The sequence below is a fragment of the Helicoverpa armigera genome, chromosome 15 (assembly GCF_030705265.1).
Source record: "Helicoverpa armigera isolate CAAS_96S chromosome 15, ASM3070526v1, whole genome shotgun sequence".
Classification (NCBI taxonomy): domain Eukaryota; kingdom Metazoa; phylum Arthropoda; class Insecta; order Lepidoptera; family Noctuidae; genus Helicoverpa; species Helicoverpa armigera.
In genome coordinates this window covers 6207579-6231826 of record NC_087134.1, presented here as the reverse complement: position 1 = coordinate 6231826, position 24248 = coordinate 6207579, and the positions used below count along the sequence as shown (strand labels likewise).

Genomic DNA, 24248 nt, shown 5'->3' with positions numbered 1-24248 from the left:
TTTTGGATTCTTCATTAATAGCAGAGTCATTAGTAGGTATCTTTTGTAAGCTGGACAAATTATTTGAGGTTTTATTTATGGCTATGGGGTGATAGTGTTCCATGTTGAATACCTACCACAATGTTGTAAAATGCTGTCCCATGGATGATTTTGAACGGACCCTACCACAAATACGGGCAATGACATCTACTTCTAGTAGACCAAATGGGTGAGGCATTATTGTCTGTGTATATGTTAAACAGATACATACACATTACCTTTGATCGTCTTGGCGGCTCGACCATTACTCAGGCGCAATCCGTTGTTCCAAAGTTTAAACATAGTTGCTGCGTAGACGTACCTATCTACACAATCGGAACCGAACTCTTAGCTAGTACACGAACATGGTAGAGAGTAGACATTACAATTAAATGCTTAACTTATTTATATTGCGTGCTCCTATCTTTGTCTAAAGGATTGAATTTTTTGTATCTAAGTATACTTATATAAGTAATTCAAATCTTTAGTAATGCGGTCATTGTCAATGTGACTGTGCTCTATTAGTTACTGCAATGGCATCGTTGCTCCGGCGTAGTACGTTGTACTGCAGCCAGTCGAGAAGATTGCAAAAAAGTGCGGCGGCCATCAGTGTCCGTAGCTTAAATTTGAACGCGGAGAAGAAAGCCTTCCAGGCTGTATTGCCAGAAGTCATAGACACTGTTTTGAAGGGGCCCAAGTTAGCTGATTTGCCTGATGTCAGAAAGTGGATAAAGCAGGTTAGTAATTTCTTTGTATTTCTCTAGTAACTTTATTTGAAGAAGTGAACCACACACTAAGTATATCAAGCTTCTACAAGCTGTCTAAAAGATAATGACTAAGACATGCCAGCATAGTTTGTCTCTCGACGTATTATTGTTTTAATTGAGTGGTAGAGTACTTAATATATTCATTTACTTATGTTCCAGTTATTAGAAAACACATTATGTGGAGGAAAACTAGGCAGAGGACTCCTGGTTTCAGCTGGCTACCGAATGTTTGAGGAGCCATATAACTACTCAAAAGAAATGCAGCATTCAGCTCGTATTCTGGGGTGGTGTGTTGAAATGGTAAGTAACATTTTATACAATAAGTAATTAGAGGGTATTAAAACATCGTAGAAATACCGATATGACCACGGATTGGCAAATGCAGCGAAGAATGGCCACTAACGAGATGATTAGACGATCTAACAAAGGTTTCAAGTAGGCACCGCTAGCTGGCAGCTTACAACCAGTCCCTTCCGGAATCAATGGGACTGGACTGTGTTCAGGAGTCCTTATAGAAGAAGAAAATAAGGCACATTTTTTATTTTCTCTGCCAGTTGCAGACATCATATCTGATAGCGGATGATGTCATTGACGGCGCAACAGTTCGGCGTGGCAAGCCATGCTGGCATCTGCGACCAAATGTCGGGATTTCTGCCGTAAAGGACGCCGTACTTATACAACAGTGCATTTTGGAAATACTGGACATGGTTTTCGGGAAGACGCCATTTTTTACGGACCTGTTAAGATATTTTAATGACGTAAGTAGTAAAAAAAGAGAACAGATCATTTAACATAAGGATAGGAAGGTCTCAGTCTTAATTGTATACTGTTAAGCATTATTTTAATTTATTTATATTATGTTTAGAGTTTCATCTAGTTTTCTTCAATGCTACTTATTTGTATAATTTAATTGCTCAGTTTTGATGTATAATTTAGTGTGTTTAATTTAGATTGTAATAACAACAACTTGTAAATGTTTGCACGCCGAATGGCAAAATATGGCAGAACCTGTTTATTTTATAACACCATTTACTTTGTACCCATATTTGCAAAATAAATATATCTTTATCTTTATCTTTATCAGGCCATTTCTTAGGACTATCGCTAATTTGATGGAAAGTGGGCATTATTAATTTATGTACCTACAATGTTTTTTGCAGGCAATGTATAGATCAACACTGGGCGAACATCTCGATTGCTCGACGGCCTACAGCAAAGAAAAGAATAACATCGATATGTTACATATGGACCACGTTACTGCTATCGCTATAAACAAATCGGCATACTATTCAATCAAATTGCCGATATTTGTTACCCTACTCTTGGTGAAGAATGGAAAAGAGATGGCTTCTAAAGAACTGCATGATATTTGTATAAATATTGGTAGATTTATGCAGTGTCAGGTAAAATGTTTTGCTTTTGAAAGACAATTAAACTAAAACATTCGCAAAAGTAGGTCGCAAACAGGTCGTTCGAACATCAAATTAAGCGTTACTATTAAAAGTGACAGTTTACGAATGCTAAAATTATTGATATTATTTTCCTTCAGGACGATTACATGGACGCCTACGGCAATGAAGTCGTCACTGGCAAAACTGGCAGAGACATTCAAGAGGGCAAATGTTCCTGGGTAGCAGCAACAGCACTGCAGCACTGCAACGACGCACAACGTTCCATCTTCAAACAATACTACGGCAGCAACGATCCAGAGCACGTGAAGCGCATCAAGCGGCTTTATGATGAAGTGCACCTGCCTCAGCTGTATGAAGCGTGTGAACGAACCGCTCATGATGATATAGTGCGACAAATACAAGCTATTGAACATAAAGGAGCGAGGCATTTCCTCTTAGAAGTTTTGAGTGTTGCTTATAAACGAATTTATTGATTTAGTTTTTTATTGCCATTATTACAAGGCAAAGTCAGTTCACTCAAAATGAAGGTTCTGGCCACGCTCAGAGTGGCGTTTTATGCCTTGGCCTATAGCCTGACGCCTGGATACTTTGTGACATCTCAGCTCATCTTTTGGCCATTCATCCGGTGTCATAAATCGCTTATAAATAGACAGAAATTAAACACAACTTAGATTATAAATTATATTATTAAAAATAATGGTCACAAGAACACTTACTTATTATAAACATACTTACAATAAAAAGATATTGTTGCGTATTCTACACTAATGTTAACTTATTTACAATAATAATTTAGTGAGGTAAACTATACAAAAGTCTGCGATGAACAAAATTATTTTTATCTGAAACATAAGTAACTTGTAGGACCTACACGGAAATACCTAACTATTGAAATAATATATTATTCATTAGTTAGACTTGCAAAGGAGGTAGCATTAAGTACAGAGTAGATTAGATGGTAGTTAGAAGACAAGGTGACATTCAGTAATGACTAGATAGTCCTTCTAGATCGAATCGCTAAATATTCTCGCCACAGTTCTCGATTGGACTTTACGAAGGGCATATAAAACGCCAGCGTAACTATTTGCAAACCCAGCGATATAGCACGCCAAAACGTTACAAATTTAAACATGACCCAAATCATAGAACTTAACATGACTGCGCTCGTCAGTGCAAAGGTTACCACAACCATAGTTAGACGACGGCAAGTCTCCATCCGTCTTTCTTTCTTAGTCATCACACCAACGCTTCTATCAACAAGAACCAAGTTCCACAATACTTTAACGAAAATTAACAAGTTCACAGAGAAAGGCAAAATGTTGCAAGCAGCTAAAAGCCAGCCACCTTCTCGTCTTTCTGTCATAAATAACGTTGTTAAAATTAAAAATATTACAAAAGGTAGCACCCAGCCAAACAACCAGCTTTTAAGATACTTTCTTTTAATATCATTTTGGAAAACTTTCACGACATTGACGTAAAATATGTAATTCATTACCAGCAACCAGTGGTTGTATGCCATTGTTAAATAAAGGAAAAGCTAAAATAAATACGTACGAAAATAACGTTACGTGAATAAAAGTCCGTATTAACGTAAAGCATTAACATGCACACGAAAGTAAGTGTTAAACGGATAATGTTCACTAATACTGCATTTAGGCACATAAAGTTTTTGAAGTTCCGAAATTTTCTGATGATTTTCCACGAAATGAGTCCGTAAATGAGAGTTAGTATGGACATGGTTAGCACAACACCGACTGAAACTGCGTACCAGAGTAACGGTGATCCCTCTAACCCGATTAGAATCTCATCACTTCTATTAAACTCCATGATCACTTATATTATATTCTTGTACTATTCTAACTATTTTTTCACCTCATGGCTTTCAGTCGGTAGGTCCACCGAAAGCTATCAACAGTCTGACATAGACTAATGTGATTAGAACAGATTTCGCCCATTTGACACGTAAATAGATTACCTTATCGTAACCGTTCTTAATGGAGCTGGTATTCAAAGGGCTTTTGATAAGGCTTTATCTATGTAATATCTAGGATGAAATTCAACAGCATAGGCAGGGTTTCCGACCCAAATTAATTTATTAACAAACGGAAGCTCTAAACTTTTCTGCATACTTTCAAGGACTATGCAAAATTGTTGAAAACAAAATTCATCATTTTTGACCCATACATTCTTAGATACCAAAAAATACCTTGTCCATGGTTCTATTTTATTTGGTCTAAATTTCAATTCATCTATCAATCTACAAGCAGCAGGGCCTATTGTCAATGGGATCACTGTACAGTTGGGAGAAAAAATATTTTTCCATATCTATCCAGGCGTCTTCGAGAAATCGGGTCACAAATATATAAGCACAGCCGATTTGAGAACTTCTAACATTTTTGGAAGTTAGTTGAAAATAAAGCAGAGAAGTACACGATATATAATACCTATAGGTACCTTCATAAAAACTGTATAGTATTAATAGACTCGTTTATATGTAACATTCAAAACTTCAAAGAGAAAATTCCTCACTCCTTCATGTTCAATAGCTTGTATTTGTCGCACTATATCATCATGAGCGGTTCGTTCACACGCTTCATACAGCTGAGGCAGGTGCACTTCATCATAAAGCCGCTTGATGCGCTTCACGTGCTCTGGGTCGTTGCTGCCGTAGTATTGTTTGAAGATAGAACGTTGTGCGTCGTTGCAGTGCTGCAGCGCTGTTACTGTTACCCAGGAACATTTGCCTTCTTGAATGTCTCTGCCAGTTTTGCCGGTGACGACTTCGTTGCCGTAGGCGTCCATGTAATCATCCTGTTGGAAAATAATAACAATAATTAAGTCTTGTAACGCGTGTATTTTTTTATGTTACTTTATAGTAATTATCTTTTTCAAAATATTTGTATATCAACAAAACAGCCCAAAACGAAAAAAAATCAAAGATAATTGATTCAATTTAATTACCTACACCTTGAGGCGGGTTAATTGTGGATATAATTTGAAAAAATACGAGCAAAATATGGCCTCCGCAATTAAGCCAACTAATTATTTATTTTTACCGTTTATCGAATACAAAATATCATATAAGTAGATACAGGTTTGTGATTTTGAATTTGATTTGAATAGGCACTCAGCTAAAGGCAAATCTTGATAAAGCTTTTCACACAAATAAACTAAAACTTATGGTTCAATAAAGTACCTAATTGCTTTTTTTATAAACAGTGTTTTCGAAAAATGCTTCGATCAAAAGATAAAAGATCAAGATTGTTTATCTTAAGTGCAAACTCAAAAGTTTTTATTTTTGGGTACCTACAAGTTTCTGCCAGCGGTTTGATCAACTTTGAATGAGCTAAAACTGAAATATTTTTCAAATCGATGCAGTTGCTCCTCAGATTTGCGCGTTTCCTACTAATATTATGCCAAAAAAGAAACTCTGTCTGTCTGTCTGTTACGCTTTCACGTCTAAACCACTGAACTGATTTTAATAAAATTTGGTACAGAGATAGAGTTGACCATGAGAAAGAACATAGGATAGTTTTTATCCCGGACTTTTGAAGAATTCTCTGGGAAACGCGCTATAACTGAACTCTACGCGGGCGAAGCCGCTGGCGGAAGCTAGTATATGTATCAAAGGTTCCTACCTGATATTGCACCAGTCTGCCAAAATTCATACATATATTAATTAGCTCTTCAGAAGCTTTCTCCTTTCCATTCCTCACTAAAAGTAGTGCAACAAATATCGGCAATTTAAAGGAATAATAAGATATTTTGTTTAAAGCGATAGCATTAACGTGGTCCATATGTAACATATCGATGTTATTCTTTTCTTTGCTGTAGGCTGTCGAGCAATCTAGATGTTCGCCCAATGTTGTTCTGTACATTGACTGAAAAATAAAACAAAAGCAGTCAAAAAATGATATCTTTCCACTAAGGGCCGATGTCTCAATCATCAGTCAAGTTCTATCCGAGGAATACCTATGTCGGTTTGACACATTTACCATACAAAAACTGTCGAAACATCAAACATATTCTGCACATAGAAGTTATATGAAAAATCTGCTCTAAACGAATTACAATTACCAAAGGAATACTATAAGATATTGGCTTATTATATTTCTGGTGACTAATAACTTAAAAGTCGACAAATGTTGGCAACAAATAAAATAACTTGCCAGCGATTAAATATTTTCGCGACTATAATTATATGTAAGGTTCAAAATTAAGGGTGTTATAAAAACTAAAAACTAGCAGCTGCGTTTGGGTAGCAAATAAACTATACCAGTCAATTGAAATATTAGGTGAGGAGCTATTTATAATGACTGGGCGACTAATAATGTTAGTTGGGTGGCAAAAATAATATGTTACCAACTATTTCGTGCCGATTAAAAACCCAGTTTCAGGCTTCGCTTTGTGGATAGCGCTAAATATTAAAAGGAGTACAGTAAAAATGAATAAGAGTTAATTATTAATATTGTGTATCATAATTTCATGAAAACGGCGGAAGGTGCGGTGGTATTATCTCACTTGGCGCACTATGAAGATGGTAGAATTTAATTTGGATTCATTTTATTTAGCATATTGCCATTTATAACCTTCAATTAAAAAAACATTGTATTAAAAATTTAAGTTAGTGACGAAAACGAATCGCTGCAAAACCGACTCCACGTAGTCTTATCTGCCCTACCCCTAGAGTGCAATTAAAAACCGCGTAGGCGCGGAGGGGCGAGGCGGCCTGCGAGCTGAGGCGCAGGTTGTTTTAACGCTCGCGCCGCCGCGGCTGAGGCTGGCCAGCACAGTGCCGGCCAGCAAGCCGAAGCTGCGGTGGTGAGCGTGAAAACTATCTGCGACGATAAGCTCGCATGGGACCGCCGGAGCCCCGCAGCGCCGGAGCCGTGACAGAAGTCATGCTTGCTGCATGTTGCATGCTTACTTCCATGCTATTCACCTATAATTTTGAAAATAACAGCCGCAAAATATTTTTTCTTCATGCCATTTTAGACTTTATTTAAAGCTATTAAAAAGTCGCACAATATATTTATAATAGGAGCTAGTTTATATTTATTCTTCATCCAAACAATTTTAAATAGAACCTGATTTGTATTATTTATGAATGCCCATTTTCTATTTTATTGTCATCATTAAGTTTTCGCTTAGATATTAATTCAGTTGCCAAAAGAAAAACTTGATGCTAGTTTAAATTAAAACGGACCTCATAACTGATATATTAATATGCTACCTTTTACTTATTATGATACTCCTTTTTAGCTGCCAACCCATTATAAATGGTACCCACTCTATTATTTTTTTAAACCTATATTCGTTTTACTTAGTCGCCGCGTTAAATACATGCCTAAGATATTCAGGAGCTAATGTTCATCCTATCTTTACATGTCTGTGTAATTCTTCTTACAACTTACCTCACTAAAATAACGTAACAGGTCCAAATAAATGGGCGTCTTCCCGAAAACTGTGTCCAGCATTTCCATAATACACTGTTGTATAAGTACGAAGTCCTTTACTGCAGAGATCCCGACATTTGGTCGCAGATGCCAGCAGGGCTTACTGCGGCAGTAGTTGGAAAATAGGGCATCCAGATCAGAGATCTGGATACCCTATTTTCCACATTTTAATCTTCTATTCACATATTATTTTAAGATAGCAGGCATGGCAGTAATAAGTGCCATCTTATTCGAATACTGTTACATAATTTCGAATACACTATCTATTCAAATATACCAATTGGAAACAAAAAAAAAAACAGCTTTTAAAATCTCAACGTTTATTTTAATCATTTTATCACCGCGGAGTACATATTTAAGAATCTTTTCTTTATTAGGAATAACAGTTGACAGCTACTTTCAACATAACCTTCGTTCTCTCAAAGTGTACTTTTGCAAGCAAGGTCGTTGAAACATTCTACTTTTGCGGACTCACGAGTGGATGTCATCGGTGTGATGGTGACCGGCCGTACAAAAATGTGTCAATATTATGCGTTCATCTGTTTCTTTGATCTGTTCTTGATCATAATATTTAAATCTTCTACTAACATATTATTTTAATCTGTTTCTTGATCATAATATTCAGCGGTTAAATTAAATGTTATTGTGAAAACTTCATCTAAACTCAAACAAAAAACCAGACCAGAACTAATATCAACTTGTCTGTGTGGGAATTGAACCCACGACACTTTGTCTTTGTGGTTAAAGAACGTGTTATAATATTGCACTCAGTTGACCAGGGTCTTAACCATTAAGCCAAACGTGTCGTCGAATATGTAACAAAATAGCGAACCGCTTCATGCACTTTGTTTACATTAATGAGACATATATTGTGTGACATCATTCATTGGATGCGCTTCCATATATGCAACATGAAAGATTTCTCACTAACACAATTCTTGATGATGTTTTGCCACTTATTGACATATTCCCCCCCTTTCACAGCGTTCAAATAAAAACACTGTGGAAAATTTATAGCATGCTGCATCCAAGGATCATCATAAATTTCCCAATCTTCTATAACACCTCCACATGAAAAACATGCTGCTTTATCATATGGATTATTTCCGTAATAAAAGAATCCAGCATCAGCCATTTCCATCACTAATCTTTTCTTCGAATTATTCGTCCCCCAGTAATAATTAAAGGATAATTCACGTATTTTGTATGCATTATACATATCATATCGAGGTTTATATTCAGTTTGAAACATATTTTATTTATTTAGTACTAGTTCTTGATGCTAATAATTATAAACATAAAATGGCATTGCTTTAATGCTGCAAGCAATTTATAAACGTGATTGTACAGGATTGGGAGAGATAGTAAACATATTATAAAAAATTAAACAAGTTTTTTTTTTTATTTCATAAAAATTTTATTATCATGACACCATTTATTTAAACACAATATATTTTTTAAAGCACATACAGAGTTATGATAAATACAATTATACAAATCTTGCGAATGTTTATATTGATCATATAAATGTACTAAACTAGAACAACCCTTATCTTCTAAATTAAATATATTACTATTACTATTTTCTAAAATATGCTTTAACCATAAAACTTTTTCTGAACCTTTAACATAAACACATTTATCTCTTAATATATCGGAAACCAAAGTCTGGTAATTGGAATAAGGTACAAATCCTTCACTCCAGTATATCTTTTTGTTACGTTGAATCCAAAGAACTACCTTCTTTTCAGATTCCGTTAAATTTTTAAATGGAAATGGTGGCTTAACTAAAAACACTTGTAGTTTTTTGTTACACAATATAGCGATTTCTTTTAATATAAATTCACCTGCTTCTGTTCTAAATCCTTGAATATCAACAACAGCAATCATGATAACCTGCGCACTATGTTGCTGAGAGGTTTGTATTCCACAAGTCGATCGTTTATAATCAAACAATACGCAGTTGTCTTATCTGGTATTGGTGTGGAACATTCAACTTCTAACCGCACGTCCACTGGACCGGTTTTTAAACTATCGTTTTGTCTTGAGCAATCTAAGATGAAAAGGGGAGCCTTTTCTTTAAAATCTGTTAGATCTAGCAATGGGTCAACAGGACTGTTGTAATACGACTGACGAAATTTCACATACATTTCATATAATATACTGTACTTGTTCTCAGAAAACTTTAAACTCAAAGGTTCGTAGGGATAATATTGCGAATTCAAAAAGAGTGTTACGTTGGTCACTTCACAATGATCGAATAGTGAACTGTCTTTAGTCCTATTATTTCTCCTATTAGTTTGCAAGCAAAATATAACATATCTAGGCTTTTCCAATTGTGAAGCTGTTTTAACTGACCAAGAATGCTTTGTAGTTTTAGGTAGCAAGGGATATTCATATAAATCCCAATTTCTAAAAGCCATCTGAATAGGTTTATCTCTTTCTAAATGTTTTAAAAGTGTTAGTCGTTCTCGATCTGATACTTTTATATGTGGCACCCTCCATTGGACTCTTTGTATATCTATTTGAAAATTAACAACATCATCAGTGAGAATAACACTATTTAAGTTAGAGTTGCTTCTACTCAAAATAAGTTCGTGTTTACAATTTATCACAATTTTATTGTAATCTTCTGCAAACCCTAAAATCTTATTCAATGGTATCACAGCACTAAAATGTCCGTCATTTTGGAATCCCGCTAAATTCCAACCCCATAAGGCTGCAACTTTATTTTCTGCTTCATTTAATGAAATGTATGATTTTATTGTTGACGTAATTCCTGAATATTTAACACGGTCTATTTCGATACCATTCATTTCGTATCTGATGTCTTGAAACAAAGACATAACAGGGTTATTAGTGAACGTAACAGTTTTCTTGATCGGATTCCCATCTTTACCGAACAGCCTTGCCTGTCCTTCGATGTAAATTGAACTGGCTGATGGTAGCACGTATATATCTTGCTGATGTATGGGGATTCTGATTTCATCGTTTTCTCTAAAGCTGTTATTGTAGGGATTGTACGAATGGATTTCATAACTTTCAATCGAACTGTCGAAATGCGGTAATTCAGTAATCTGTAGCATATTCATACTTTAAAACCCAGAGCTTTAAGAAAATCTTTATTTGCTTTAGTCAGTTTCTTAATTTTTGTATTACGTCTTTGCGCCTTAGCGGTCGCAGAAGAAATAAACCGATTTATTTTTACTGGAGTGCTTTTATAATATACTATCATTTTGTTTTTCTTAAGTGCAGACGTAACTGAATATATTCTTCTTCGAAGTTAATACAGTGACCAAATTGATCAACAATTTTAACAGATATGGATGAAATTATATTTTTGTTCACTGGAAAGTAAATAACGTTTTGTGGTATCTCTATATAACCATGACTTAGAGCAGTATCTGATACAAATTCATGAATAAAATGTGTTGGTAATCCGTTGCAGTATGAACCGTACACAAGATCACATTCAATTTTGATCACAGACAGATTACTAGTTTTAACTGAAATATCTGGTCTTGAATTAAATACTGAAAAGTATAGTAAACCGCACTCGTATTGATCAGATAAATGAAGAGGTGGTTGAAAATACGAGACCAGTTCTGATTTATTCCCAGAGATGGTAACCGTAGTAGACATGCTTATATACTGGACTGTTATGAAAGATCCTGTTCATTTTATTGCTTCGTTGACCAAAAATTGTTTAAGAAGTGTAAACAAAGATGTCCACAGTTGAAGGGGTGATCACGTTGTATATTTTCATAATTATATTGAATGTTAGAACCTACATATTTTACAAATTCCTTTGGTGGCTTAAGATTCCCGTAACTGTCGAAATACTCAACATAATCATTATATTTTGCATAGGCTACCCAATGAGAACCAGGATTTTTAGAACTATCTAAATTAATAACTCCACATTCTTTTTTATATGGATATTTAGGGAGCTCATCTCTCATAAAGACACCTCTAAAATAAGGAATTCTATTTCCATACTTTAAAATGTCAAAGTTAGTTAAGGCCCGTTTGGGTAGCCGATATCTTAGTTTTTTTCTTTTAATATGAAAATTCCCAGACCACTTTTATGTGGTTTAAGGTGTAGTCCTTTCCCAATACATAAAGCTTCCATTTTTTCATTATGTCTCCTCGATTCCTCGTACAGCTTTTTAGCCATTTTAAATTCATTTATGGTTTTAGCAATACCAGCTGCACCGCCTGCTAAAGCTCCCGCCGCTGATAATCCCGCAAAAATAGGAATCAGAGGTAGTACTCCCCCAGTTTTTGGAATAGGAATAACGCGAGGGAGCTTAATCGATGAATCATTAGCTAATTCTCTGGTAGCGGCAATAGCTAATTCTATAGCCATTTTCTTGGTCTTAGGTTTTAATTTTTTTATGTGTCTTTTTGCTTTTGTAATAACAGTTTTTAATTTGCTTTTTAATCCTTTTCCAGATGTAACTTTGGGAGAACGCTTTTTGCGCAAACCAGAACCAGTTTTAATTTTTGCCGATATAGCCTTACTTACTAAGCGTGCCGCGAGTTTTTCTCCTGTACTGGCATCGGAAGCAACCGCTCGCTGTTTTGCCATTTTTAACAAAATTAAATCAGCCTTATGTCGATCCTTTAAGTTTGATGACTTGTGATATGCAATATCGTGATCTTTGCAATATTCGTCCAACTTATTTACACCGTTATCTCCTTGTGCAAGTCTTTTTATTAATTTAGTACCAGGACCACAGTAATTATATCCTGGTAAATGTAATTCAAATGGTAAATTATTAATAAGCCAATTGAGAAGACTGCTCTCTCCAAAACACATTATAAGACTGATGGTTCCGGTTTGAATAATTTAATAAATAGTTATGCGATTCGAGTTTGTTATTAATATTATTTTATTTATAATATAACATTCGATTTATCAATCCAACTGCTTTCAGCTGAAGACAAACCTAGCCATTTTACTAAAACTCTACTACCTTTTCTTCTGAGAACTTTCTCGACTAGATATACATTGGGATGTTTTGTTTTTTGAAGTTCTTGTGTATAAAATGCACCTAAAATAGGCTGACCTCTGATAGTATCTTCGATTAAGTAAGTTATAGGAGTTGTATTTTGTATTTTACGGATTTTAAATATTTCTGTTGACCAGTTGGGAGTATAACCTTTTTCAAATGTTCCTTTGTATTTACTGATACGCACATAATCACCTACTTTGTACTTGGTTTTTAAATTATCATTTTTTAGCAACTTTAAATACCTTTCTAATATCGTTTTTTTATTATTATTGTCCACATTAGCAGGGATTTCATTAATAGTACGATGGTGAGTGTGGTTGTATTTGTAAATAACATCGTTGAGGGTATTATTTACCCAATTGTAATTGCCTTTTAAACTAAATTCCTTATAGACTTTAGATTTCAATGTCCTGATAAATCGTTCAACTATTGAAGCCTTTTTTGTTGAGAAGGTTGAATAATGGTTAATATGATACGATGTCATAAGCTTCTGAAATTTGTTATTATAAAATTCTGTTCCATTATCCGTTTGCAGATTTTTAGGAACACGCCCTTTATCCAACAAAGTTTTGAAAGAGTTACACACATCTTCTTTGGTTTTACTTCTCATAGGAAAGGTCCAAGCATATTTCGAAAATGTATCAATAACGGCAAGAATATATTTGTAATTTTTATTTTCTTTTGAAATTGATTGCATATCAATTAAGTCTGCTTGCCACAAGTCATCTATATCTTTCATGATAACACGTCTTCGTGGATAGTTCACCCTTGCATTTTTATGAATTTCGTTTACCACGTCAGCTTTGCTCATGTTCACAATTCAGTATACTTGTCTCGAACTCAGCTATTATACTGAATAAAAATCATATTATTATGACTATTTATTATTTAATTATATCAGCTTCTTTTAATTCTTCGATTATTGATAAAATTTCATTATCATGGTTTGTATTACCAGCATCTCGGGAAGCAATTAATAGTTGCAATCTGTCAACCAATTCGTTAGGATCATCCCAATATACTAAGTCAGTATTATTTTTGTATTTCTTTAGCGTTGGTAAGCTTCCTCCAAATTTAGTAACAGTATTACTGTTTAACGATTCAGAAAACAATGGTTTAATTATTTCACGATATTTTATACCTTTATCGCCTCTAATTTGTCCATTAGGGTTGAAATCTCTCTTATGTGCATTTGTATAATGCAACATATCCTTGTAGACAAGTTTATCTTTGCTCGATATTAGTTTCAAATCTGGTTTTCTTCGAAGTAAAAGTTCTTTTAAACCAGGGGTTAAATTGTAGGTTTTATCACCAATTTTAATTAAAATGACATTATCATCATTCACACTATCTATTTTAGAAAATGAAACTATTGAATTACCCATTAGTAATTTTTTGTTTGCACTTCTTATTCCAAATGGTATATTTACCCCTTCATAAATATCATGGATATCATGACCCTCTAATGATATTTCTAAATCTTCTAATAATTCCGTCTGGGGAGACTTTTTAACGGACTGCACAGAATTCGGTTCTGGATTGTAGCATTCTTCAAACTTTGTAGATGAGCTAGTATTAATATCACTCAATTCCATGTCTTCAAAATTAGAGAGTGTATTTTCTAAATTTTGTGTTTTTTCTATTGTTTTATTCGAATCAACTAGGGTTTTAAGAGGATCTGTGACAGGTTTTAGCATTTTATCAATTGACAAATTCATTGAGTGTTCCTGATCCTTCATTTGTTTTATTTTATTCTTTATGGAGTTTACAGACTTCATTAATTCTATTTTAATATTTTTCTCCATGTTATAATTATCTATTATAACAACTGCATTCAGCTAAGGAACAAATTATACTGAATTTGATTTTACATGGAAATTACTTATATGCACATGTAAACAGTCAGTCAAATTTAAAAAACATGTCAAAATTCTGTCTGTACCTTCCATTATTTAATGACGATTCTTTATTAATCAATAGAAAATTATAAGGTTTACTCCAAACAGTTTGACAAATATTTCTGAACTCTTTCCATTGTAAATCAGAACTAACATGCTCTTCATAAATATGCTTTAAATTTACATCATCTTGTTTGAATATAATAAGAAAATTAACATTGTCACGCAACAGTTGTTTTGGAATTTTAGAATAGGTTTGAGACAAATAGAAACAATCTATTTGTTTATGCCTACCCATACAGAAATAATTGCGAATATTTATTTGATTTTCACAAGCAACATCATCAAATATAAATACAGAATTTGTTAAGGCTTCACTCGGAGAAATTACATCGTTGTTATTATTGAACTCATAAAAGTTAATCTGTGGTACCCTTTTTAATACTTCGATCAAGAAACGGTATTTTGGTTGAAAAGAAGTTTTAGAGTAAAGATAAAGATTTTTAAATTTGAGCCCATTTTCATGCAGCAGCAAACTGATCATAACATTCGTTTTACCACAGTTTGATGGGCCACATATTATACAGCGAATAGTATTTGGCAGTAAAGCGCTATGTCTGATGTGGTGAACAGAGTCACTTAATCTTATATTATTAACATTGAGAGATATGGGTTGTTTGATCAACTTCATATTGTATATTAATCTTATTTCCACCTAACGTACACTTATATACTCGTTACTACATGAACCTCATGATAGAATAAGCATAAACTTCAATTTGATGATAACGTTTAGGAAGTTGAATACGTTTGAATAAAAGTCAATTTGTTTAAGAAATATCATTTTATTATAAATGTTCATCATAGCGTATACATTCACTCATAATAGTAGCGTAATATATTCGTTTATAGTACATTACTTATTCTTAAAGAATTATTCTTACATCTTTCTATACACATTACATACATGAAAGTAGCATAAATTTATTTATAATTATCACTAATAATATTAATAGATACTAAACGTATACATAGTCATAGATTACGTATCACTGGAATAATCTAAAAACATAGAATCACAATGACCCCAGGGTAATGTGTGAATTTGATCTTGTAGTACTTGAATTTTATCATCGTTTCTATCTAAAACTTGTTTATCTACTTGTTGGGAGTACAAAACATGTTTAATTGATTTTATCATATTCATTTTACATCTTAGCGCTTTATCGGTTAACAGAACATTGCTGTAATCATTCAATTTTAGATTATTTGTGATAGATTTGGAAACACCTTTAGCTTTTTTAATTTGAGTTTTGAGACTGTTTATAAAATATAATTTAGCTCGTAGACCGACAAATTCTATAATTAAATCATCACCCATCTCATGTTTCCATAATCCGGGAACTTTTGCATTAGTTTGTGGTATGTGATAAGGATTATTTACTGCAAAATTACTAGTATCGAACTTGGTAAGATCATCATGCATATCTTGATAAAAATCAGTTGTATATATTAAATATAACAAACTATCAGTATCAGTATAGCATAACTTTGCATTATTTCCATATTTTTTCTTTATAAAATCATAATGAAACTGGTATAAGTGTTGCTTAGAATATTCCAAAACTGTGAATCCGATATAAATCGGTCTATCTAAAACAACTTTTTCATGATATAATTCTACAGCTATAAAATTATCTGAAAATATTGATACACTTTTTAAGTTTGGTTTAGCTAACAATTTTTCAGCATCAAGATGTTTGTTTGTTTTATTGGTGGTATCTCTCCATTTTGTTACTAATTTAACATCAGCTTGCTTGCGCTTATTTTCAATAGTTTTTCCGAAAATCGCATTATTCAATAATTTAAAAAAGTCCTTTTCAAATGCAGTTTTGGAATTTTGTCGAAGTCTAGTATTGAGATCGATGTATTTTTTGAGAAAACATTCTTGTCTAAAGCTAAGTATGCAATGAATCTTTTTTAAAATCAGACCATTTTTTAAACACTCTTTTAAGTGCACGTAATGAATCACATAATGATGCTTATCATAAAGATTCGCAATCAATTTTGCTGATTTTCCATAAGGTGGTACTAATTTTTCAACTGCAAAAGGTAAATCTTTATGTTTGTTATGTAAATAGTTCGGATAAATCAGGTCTACTTCCAAAATATAACCGTAATCATTATCATCAGAGATAGTAATTACATCAAAGTTGCTAATTTCTTCGAGAGTTAAAAATTTGAATTCTGAGATAGGAAGTTTCTTCATCATAGCATAGCCATACAGATTATTACAATCAAGGTATATTAAATAACTGCTTGGTTCTGACTCGTTAAAATGTGGTAAGTATTTATTATTTGCTTCAGCATGACGTCGAGAACACTGTGCCAGCCCACCGCGAATTCCTTTTTCTAATAACTCATACATTTGCAAGTCACTTATTAACTCCAGTTCAGTGTCAGTATATAGAAGCATTGCATCCCAGCTTAAGCTCGGTGAAGTAACATAATAAGCTGGATCTAACTTATAGTAATGTAAGCTTGTTTCTCTAAATTTTTCGAATATGTCACATAGTAAAAGCACATCACATTTTATGTATAAATCTGTATATTCACCAAGAGATTTAACGTTAAAAACATTCCAAACTGTTTGAGCGTGTAAATATTCTTCATCAGTTATATGCTTCTTACACAAACTGTTATAGAAATGATACTTTGATGGAAGTTGCGTCTCATCAAATTTGGACCAAGAATCGATATAATCATAAGGATAAATACCCTTTTTTCTCATTAGATCAAATTTTCTTTTATCGCCAAACTCTCTTGATAAGTTTAAAAAATCGTTTTCTGATAAACTATCACTCAATGCATCTAAGCTAGAACTAAGAAATTGAAAAGAATCAATAAATTTTATCTGAATAGGATGATTATATTTTTCTGTCTTTATTACTTTCGTTATTGAGAGGTATTTTTCTTTAGTTTTCGGTATTATGTTAATAGTACCTTCATACTTTGCTAACTCTTGAATGAATAAATGTGAGTCATATCCAGACAAATTATGAAAGACGACAGGAATGAATGAACAAACTCTATACATCAAATTACAATGGGAGTGCGCTGCCCCACGGTACTCTGAGGTAATATGATCATGATCTCGGACTTTGTCATTAAGCAATAGTTGTTTACATATGTGACATGTATTCGAGTTCTGATAATTCATCTCTTGCTCAGTTGTTAATGGAGTCATAGACTTTTTATTACTTCTATGTATACGTTTAGCATCTCTTATTAAATATTTAACAAATACTTCCGCACAATCTGCACCTCTGTATGACACATACTTATTTAATTCATTATTATGTGCACAACAGATATAATAAGCAAAACATGAAGGTTGATGTGTCTTTAGTTTCCGAGTGTTTAAAGAGTTACTTTCATTACAGTCAATTAACATACATTCGAAGTCAGCATAAATGATGAAATTAATTTTCTGCTGCCTCTCAAAATGTTTAAATTTCAATATAGATTTTTTTTCAGGCAAAATAGACAATATCTTAGAACAGTTATGAGACTTGTATCTTGTTTCGCTACTGAAAAATTGTAAACATGCATCACATAAATAAACTTTACCTTTATAATGAGTTACTTGACGTCGTACAAGACGTATAAGATCTTTAATTAAACAGTAGTGTCCAACAGTATTGTTTTCAATATATAGTAAATTAAAATGATGTTCTCTCTTATGCTTCGATACATAAAGAGGTCCAGTTACAATATTATTTTGCAAACCATATATATTTACACTCATATTTGGATTGTTTTTCTCAAACTGTTTAATATCATTGATTGTGGGTGGGAATGACATTCCTTCTATATTTAAAACCGAAGAATAATGAGGATATGAACTTGTTCTGCACACGTTATTTTTCGCTGGATATAATCCAGCAACTATACTCCATAGAAAACAACAATCATCTTCATTTTTTATATTAATGCAACTTCTAGAATGTTTAATAGCTGGTGGTAAATCTATATAAGATCCACCTCTCATAGGTGAATACTTATTTATATTAATTTCGAGATGACTCATAGAAACAAACGTCCAACCAGATTGACAGTGTTGGAACTCTGTTAATTTCTCGTTCAATGCATTCATTACTTTAGTTAATAATTCATTCAAATCAGTGTTGTTATAAATAATATTGTACTTGGTATTAAATGACTTTAGCTGCTTTTCTTCTAAAGTTGGTAGCATAAAATATGCAAACAATTCGAAATTAACTTTTATGCAGTTGTGTTTATTTAGTGACATAGTAATCAATTCTGCTATATTGGTTTGGTGATCACTCAGAAACGCCTCTAGACCGAGGTACTCGTCTTCCTGAGTGACATTCAATCTGTATGTCATTATTCTGTTATTGAATGCTGTCGCAATAATATGAATATTTGCGAACTTGGTATTCAATAAACAGTTTGCTTTGTGTATATTAGTTCTCATATGATAGGAATACTGATTTTCAGGAATTAATATTTTACATTTGTCACAGTTTATTTTTCTAGATCTTGACTTATTAGTGAGGTGTGTAGAAGCTGTGAAACAAAGAAAAAAAACAATGATAATAATTATAAAATATAATGAAATAACCAAAAATACATTGAATTACCCTATGAATTAAAGCTAATGCTGGGATAAATATTATTATATTGTATATAGAGATATAACTATGCATCACGTACCTAATATAAAAATGTGTACAGGAATAATAAATTGATTAACAATAGGTTAAATCGTTAAGTTTCGTAGGATCCTAAGTACGACAGCGGACAATTCTTAAAATCTTTTTGGGTCGCTAAGATGAAGTCTTTTATATGGCGCCAAGACTCCTTATCTTCATCCAGTTTAGTTTTTATAGTAGTAATAGCATGCCGCCATCTATTTATCGGCATAATTTTTTTTATTTCTTCGACATCATATATTTTTAACTCGACGTAATATTTTCCTTCTTTCGTCTCACTAATTTGCCGAGAATAGCCCTTCCGCAGCCTTTTCGTAAAATAAGAATGTATAGGTGGGACATTACCCGTTTTGGTAGAGCTCTTAACGCATTCATTCTTGTCATCGTCTTCGTCACCGAATAATTCATTGGCCGTAACGCATGCTGGCGGAGAAATTGGGGAGATAGTTGGTTTGGACTTTTTCGAGCTAGATCCTTCACTCGACTTGCCTCTCTTCATTTTCTTGTCCTCCGACTTCCCTTCGGCTTCACCTCCGCTTCAGAATCGTCGCTGGAGAGAAAGAGATCGTTGGCGGGTAGCTTCGACCTGTATAAATAATATATTATTAGTGCACTGTAATCGATAATTTTATTTTCTACATATGTATAGGTGTTTATTTAGGTTTCGTTATATCTCTAAATATTTCTATGTATAAATCTAATATAAAAAATTATAAAAATCGATGAACAACAAATACAATGCTTGGTATAGGTACAGACACATAGTCCTAACGTCAAACTAGAATATTCTATCTATGCTACAGAGATAAGAAATAATGATCAGATTATTAGAACTATATGTATGTCACAGTTAGACTTGAAACGTTACGAGAATAGAACCCTCGACTGTCCAATCTTTCTTAAGCAGCCATAATTATCATTATGTTATAGTTGAAATAAATTAAAATAATTATGTAACTGGTACTTAGTTTTCATTTTTTTTCAACACAAATTAGCATATTTGATCTGTGCAGGAATCGAACCTGCATCACAATATTGACGGTCAACATTCGAATACTTGAATATATCAACTAATACATTGCTCTGACCATTTAATAGTTAGATAAATGATAATGAATAGATACTCACATTCTTGATAGGTGTTTAGACAGGTAGCTTGATCAGGAGCTCGGAGAGTTGATCCGTTGTAGAGAGGATTCGTTCCAGAGAGGAATTGTACCGGAGACTAATTTGCTATGCGTTTTTATAGGCCTAAAATCACATGATTCAATCCAAATTTGTAAAACTGCATACTTGCAAAAATTGCACACACGAGCGTACAAATCTGAGCGGTTAAGGTTTTAAGCTTAGTGTTATTATATAAGATGGCTTTTAACCATGGCTTCGCCCACGGTAACTTAATACTGAGATAAAATACATATTCCAGGTTATGGTCTATCTGTGTGCCAAGTTTCATCGAAATCGGTTAAGTAGTTTTAGAGTTTATTCGTTACAAACATACAAAAATACAAATCTTTCCTCTATATAATATTAGTGTAGATTATTATATGCATAGATAGATAATGTAGACGAATGATGAATATAGATACTTAAATAAACAATAGGGGAATTTCATATTTAGAAAAAAAGTTTGAAGATTGTTGTTTTTTACTGAATGTTTTTGACGTCATGCGATGGTACAAACGCTGCGGTTTGCACGCTCGCATGCAACTTCTAGACATGTGGAGGAATGGAGATATGACTAGTCAGAATGTCATATTTCGGTATGTAAAAATAAGCTTGTATTTATCTTATAATTTTTTCACAATTACTATGATAACTTATTTGTTTTTATGAAATATAGAAGAAGTTGAACAATTGTATGAAAACGTAAAACGTATCGATGGTCACTAATTGTAGGTACCTACTAATAATCAGATCGATTAAGTAAATCTTGTGTTTTATTCCAGCATAGAGGTACATCTAAGCTATTAAAAAAATAAATTAATAACAAAAAACTATTTATTTTTAATCTTTATAATAATAATAGCAGGTAAAACCAGGCTTAATAATTGTATGTTGATATTGATCAATTGTTATGATCCGTCTCCTTAAAAAGAATTCAGCTACGTTGCAAATTCGCTAACGCTGATAATTATACTATTAACATACCATGATTTTGCTTGCCAAATCATTTTAATAAAATGTATGAAAACAATAACCGTGAACAAAAATACAGTGGTATTATTTTGTCGATATATATTTTCGATAAACAATAAAATGTTAGGCGTCGTAATGTCTGCGGTTTCAATTTCACCATACCATTTTTGTATAGATATTAACATCTAACAAAAATATACGATATTGAACTCTATGTATTAAAAGAAATAATTAAATTTAAAAATATAAAAGGGGGATATAATAAATTGAAAGCCATTTCATCTTTGAATCTGATGGTGAAGAGTGAATCAGACTGATATACTTAATTGCGGAATGTCGGTAAGTGTTAATTTAATACATTCACTAACAATTTAAAAATGTATTAATATTAACAATAGTAGTAAGTAGCATCACGGCATTAATTATTTCCACATAAGCCTTTATTTCAATCGTAACGTTTGTAGTGTAACTTAAATTAATATTGTATTGTTATTTCAGGACTCGGAGGATCTCTTCAATTTTGTACCCATGAATCAACCAGTCCAACAAACCACTGGACAGAAGACGCTGGGTCTCGCTCGCAAGAGATCAAAAACAGATCAGACATTCTATCAATTTATAAAGAAGCCTGTTTCTCGTGGAACGAAAATAATAAAAATAGAAATCTATGATACAGACAGTTTTCAAAAATCCGAACAGCCGATGTGTAATTGTGAGGCTGATGTGTGTGTTCAACATGTTGTGAAAACTATATTATACGATGATATATATACCAGTACGAGAGAATTAATTGCCAAAATTCAGGATGACATCGAACCAAGAGTATAGATTTAATAATTTAAAATGTATAGACGTTACCGTTTACCACTTATGTATGTTTAATTTTCTAAAAAAGTTGATGTAAATAATTATAAGTGTACCTATGTAGTAATGAATAGATATCAACTATAAAAATATCAAAGATTGTATATTTAAAATAAAATAATTCATAATAACATTTTTTTTATTGCTAACTCATTCTTATACATGTAATAAATAGCCACTGCACTACGTACCTAGGTATATAAGGCAGCGCAATGGACAATAGCGAGAGCATTCCATATTATCATATTCAATAAGTATGATCTTTTTTATGAATATTACTGCCATGCCTGCTATCTTAAAATAATATGTGAATAGAAGATTAAAATGTTTCCAATTGGTATATTTGAATAGATAGTGTATTCGAAATTATGTAACAGTATTCGAATAAGATGGCACTTATTACTGCCATGCCTGCTATCTTAAAATAATATGTGAATAGAAGATTAAAATGTGAGTTGGAAAATAGGGTATCCAGATCTCTGATCTGGATGCCCTATTTTCCAACTACTTGCGGCGAACTGTTGCTCCGTCAATGACGTCATCCGCTATCAGATATGATGTCTGCAACTGTCAGAAAGGCATAACTATAAATTTTTATAGCAAAAAAAAAATGCTACCAGGGCCCTAACAGGGTAGGTGATGTATAACTAGGATAAGGATGGATATCTGTAACAATAGGTATACGTTTTGCAATAAATAAATACCAAATGAATCTTGGTTCTTAAGACTTATTTTGAAGCTCCGTGAGTCAATTGTGCCAAAATCAGGTTTTCGGAACCCTACTCAAGATTCAGATAAGTTTATATTTTTACAGTTAGTAAAATATTGTAAGGTATATTCACCATTTCGATACACCATCCCAGAATACGAGCTGAATGCTGTGTTTCTTCCGAGAAGTACTCTGGCTCTTCAAACATTCGGTAACCAGCTGACACCATGAGTCCTCTGCCTAGTTTTCCTCCACATAATGTGTATTCTAATAACTGTAACATATTAATGAGAAACTTATTTTAAACAGTTTAAATATATTCCAAATCTCAAACAAAGTGCAATTGCCAGGACAGCCATGATTTTGATCCTATGTTGCACGAGTAGTTAGTGACCCACTAACCTGTCTTATCCATCTTCTGACATCAGGCAAACCAGTTAATTTAGGTCCCCCTACAACAGTGTCTATGATTTCTGGCAATACAGCCTGGAAGGCTTTCCTCTCTGCATTCAAATTAAAGTTGGGAACACTAGGAACATTACTAGCCGCCGCACTTTTTTGCAATTGTCTCGACTGGCTGTAGTACAACGTACTACGCCGGAGCAATGACGCCATTATAGTAACTAATGGACAACAGTCACGCACAAAATAATCGCATTATTGAAGATTTCAATTACTTATATACCTACAAAAAATATGATCCTTTCGATAAAGGTGGGAGCACACAATATTAAGTGGGTAAGTAATTGATTCAGCTTCCTACGTATTAATGTAGGTTCTTAAGTACTTTGGCTCTACTCTCTTTAGGGCTTTTATTTACCTAAAATACGGATAAGTACACTTGCATTGATTTCCCTGCAAAGCTCAGCTATGTAAATGGAAGTAAAGTCAGCTTAGTACAAATATTATACAACCTACCGTGTATAGCCCGCTTTACTTAAATGACCTGTTCTATGGAATCATGATTGAATGACGTTCTTGATTCGTGTAAATAAGACAATAGAAAACAATTATTGCCTCGTGTGCCAATCGGTTTTTGGCTGACAAAGGAAAGAGGAAAGAAAATCCTATTTAGTAAGGCAACTTGACTACTTCATTAAGGAAAAATAAATAAGTTTATTAATTCGCTAAGTATTGCAATTTAAAAGGGTTTTACCACCAATTAGGTACCTACTCACTTAGCGTGATTTTTACAATCATTACCTATCTTCTTTCATTTTTTAAAAAAACT

At 33.1% G+C, this 24248-nt stretch overlaps 3 protein-coding genes across 3 annotated transcripts; 1 reads left to right on the top strand and 2 right to left on the bottom strand.

The window, feature by feature from the left end:
* Positions 1 to 925: 925 nt before the first annotated feature.
* On the top strand, positions 926 to 2767 carry LOC110370642 (farnesyl pyrophosphate synthase). Its single transcript, XM_064038264.1, has 4 exons — positions 926 to 1085; positions 1340 to 1543; positions 1946 to 2188; positions 2335 to 2767. The coding sequence occupies exons 1-4, from the start codon at positions 936 to 938 to the stop codon at positions 2668 to 2670; spliced, it is 933 nt and encodes a 310-aa protein (XP_063894334.1). The 5' UTR covers positions 926 to 935; the 3' UTR covers positions 2671 to 2767.
* Positions 2768 to 4638: 1871 nt separating this feature from the next.
* On the bottom strand, positions 4639 to 6082 carry LOC135117907 (farnesyl pyrophosphate synthase-like). The gene is made up of 2 exons (XM_064038343.1): positions 5836 to 6082; positions 4639 to 5008 (listed from the first exon to the last, which is right to left on the bottom strand). The coding sequence occupies exons 1-2, from the start codon at positions 6073 to 6075 to the stop codon at positions 4673 to 4675; spliced, it is 576 nt and encodes a 191-aa protein (XP_063894413.1). The 5' UTR covers positions 6076 to 6082; the 3' UTR covers positions 4639 to 4672.
* A 1496-nt stretch (positions 6083 to 7578) lies between these two features.
* LOC110370630 (uncharacterized) lies at positions 7579 to 24240 on the bottom strand. The gene is made up of 4 exons (XM_064038263.1): positions 23420 to 24240; positions 23151 to 23291; positions 22817 to 22875; positions 7579 to 7756 (listed from the first exon to the last, which is right to left on the bottom strand). The coding sequence occupies exons 1-4, from the start codon at positions 23630 to 23632 to the stop codon at positions 7579 to 7581; spliced, it is 591 nt and encodes a 196-aa protein (XP_063894333.1). The 5' UTR covers positions 23633 to 24240.
* Between the last annotated feature and the right edge of the window lie 8 nt (positions 24241 to 24248).

What these genes read in the sequence shown, in the direction of transcription:
- LOC110370642 (XM_064038264.1), top strand. Translation starts at nt 936, where the DNA reads ATGTTCCAGTTATTAGAAAACACATTATGTGGAGGAAAACTAGGCAGA. An exon ending in TGGGGTGGTGTGTTGAAATG is followed by an intron (nt 1,086 to 1,339) that starts GTAAGTAACATT and finishes TTTCTCTGCCAG; the next exon opens with TTGCAGACATCATATCTGAT. An exon ending in GTAGATTTATGCAGTGTCAG is followed by an intron (nt 2,189 to 2,334) that starts GTAAAATGTTTT and finishes ATTTTCCTTCAG; the next exon opens with GACGATTACATGGACGCCTA.
- LOC135117907 (XM_064038343.1), bottom strand. Translation starts at nt 6,075, where the DNA reads ATGTACAGAACAACATTGGGCGAACATCTAGATTGCTCGACAGCCTAC. An exon ending in GCAGACTGGTGCAATATCAG is followed by an intron (nt 5,009 to 5,835) that starts GTAGGAACCTTT and finishes ATTTTCCAACAG; the next exon opens with GATGATTACATGGACGCCTA.
- LOC110370630 (XM_064038263.1), bottom strand. Translation starts at nt 23,632, where the DNA reads ATGGCGTCATTGCTCCGGCGTAGTACGTTGTACTACAGCCAGTCGAGA. An exon ending in TCAGAAGATGGATAAGACAG is followed by an intron (nt 23,292 to 23,419) that starts GTTAGTGGGTCA and finishes AATATGTTACAG; the next exon opens with TTATTAGAATACACATTATG. An exon ending in GGAGCAACAGTTCGCCGCAA is followed by an intron (nt 7,757 to 22,816) that starts GTAGTTGGAAAA and finishes CTACTGCCGCAG; the next exon opens with TAAGCCCTGCTGGCATCTGC.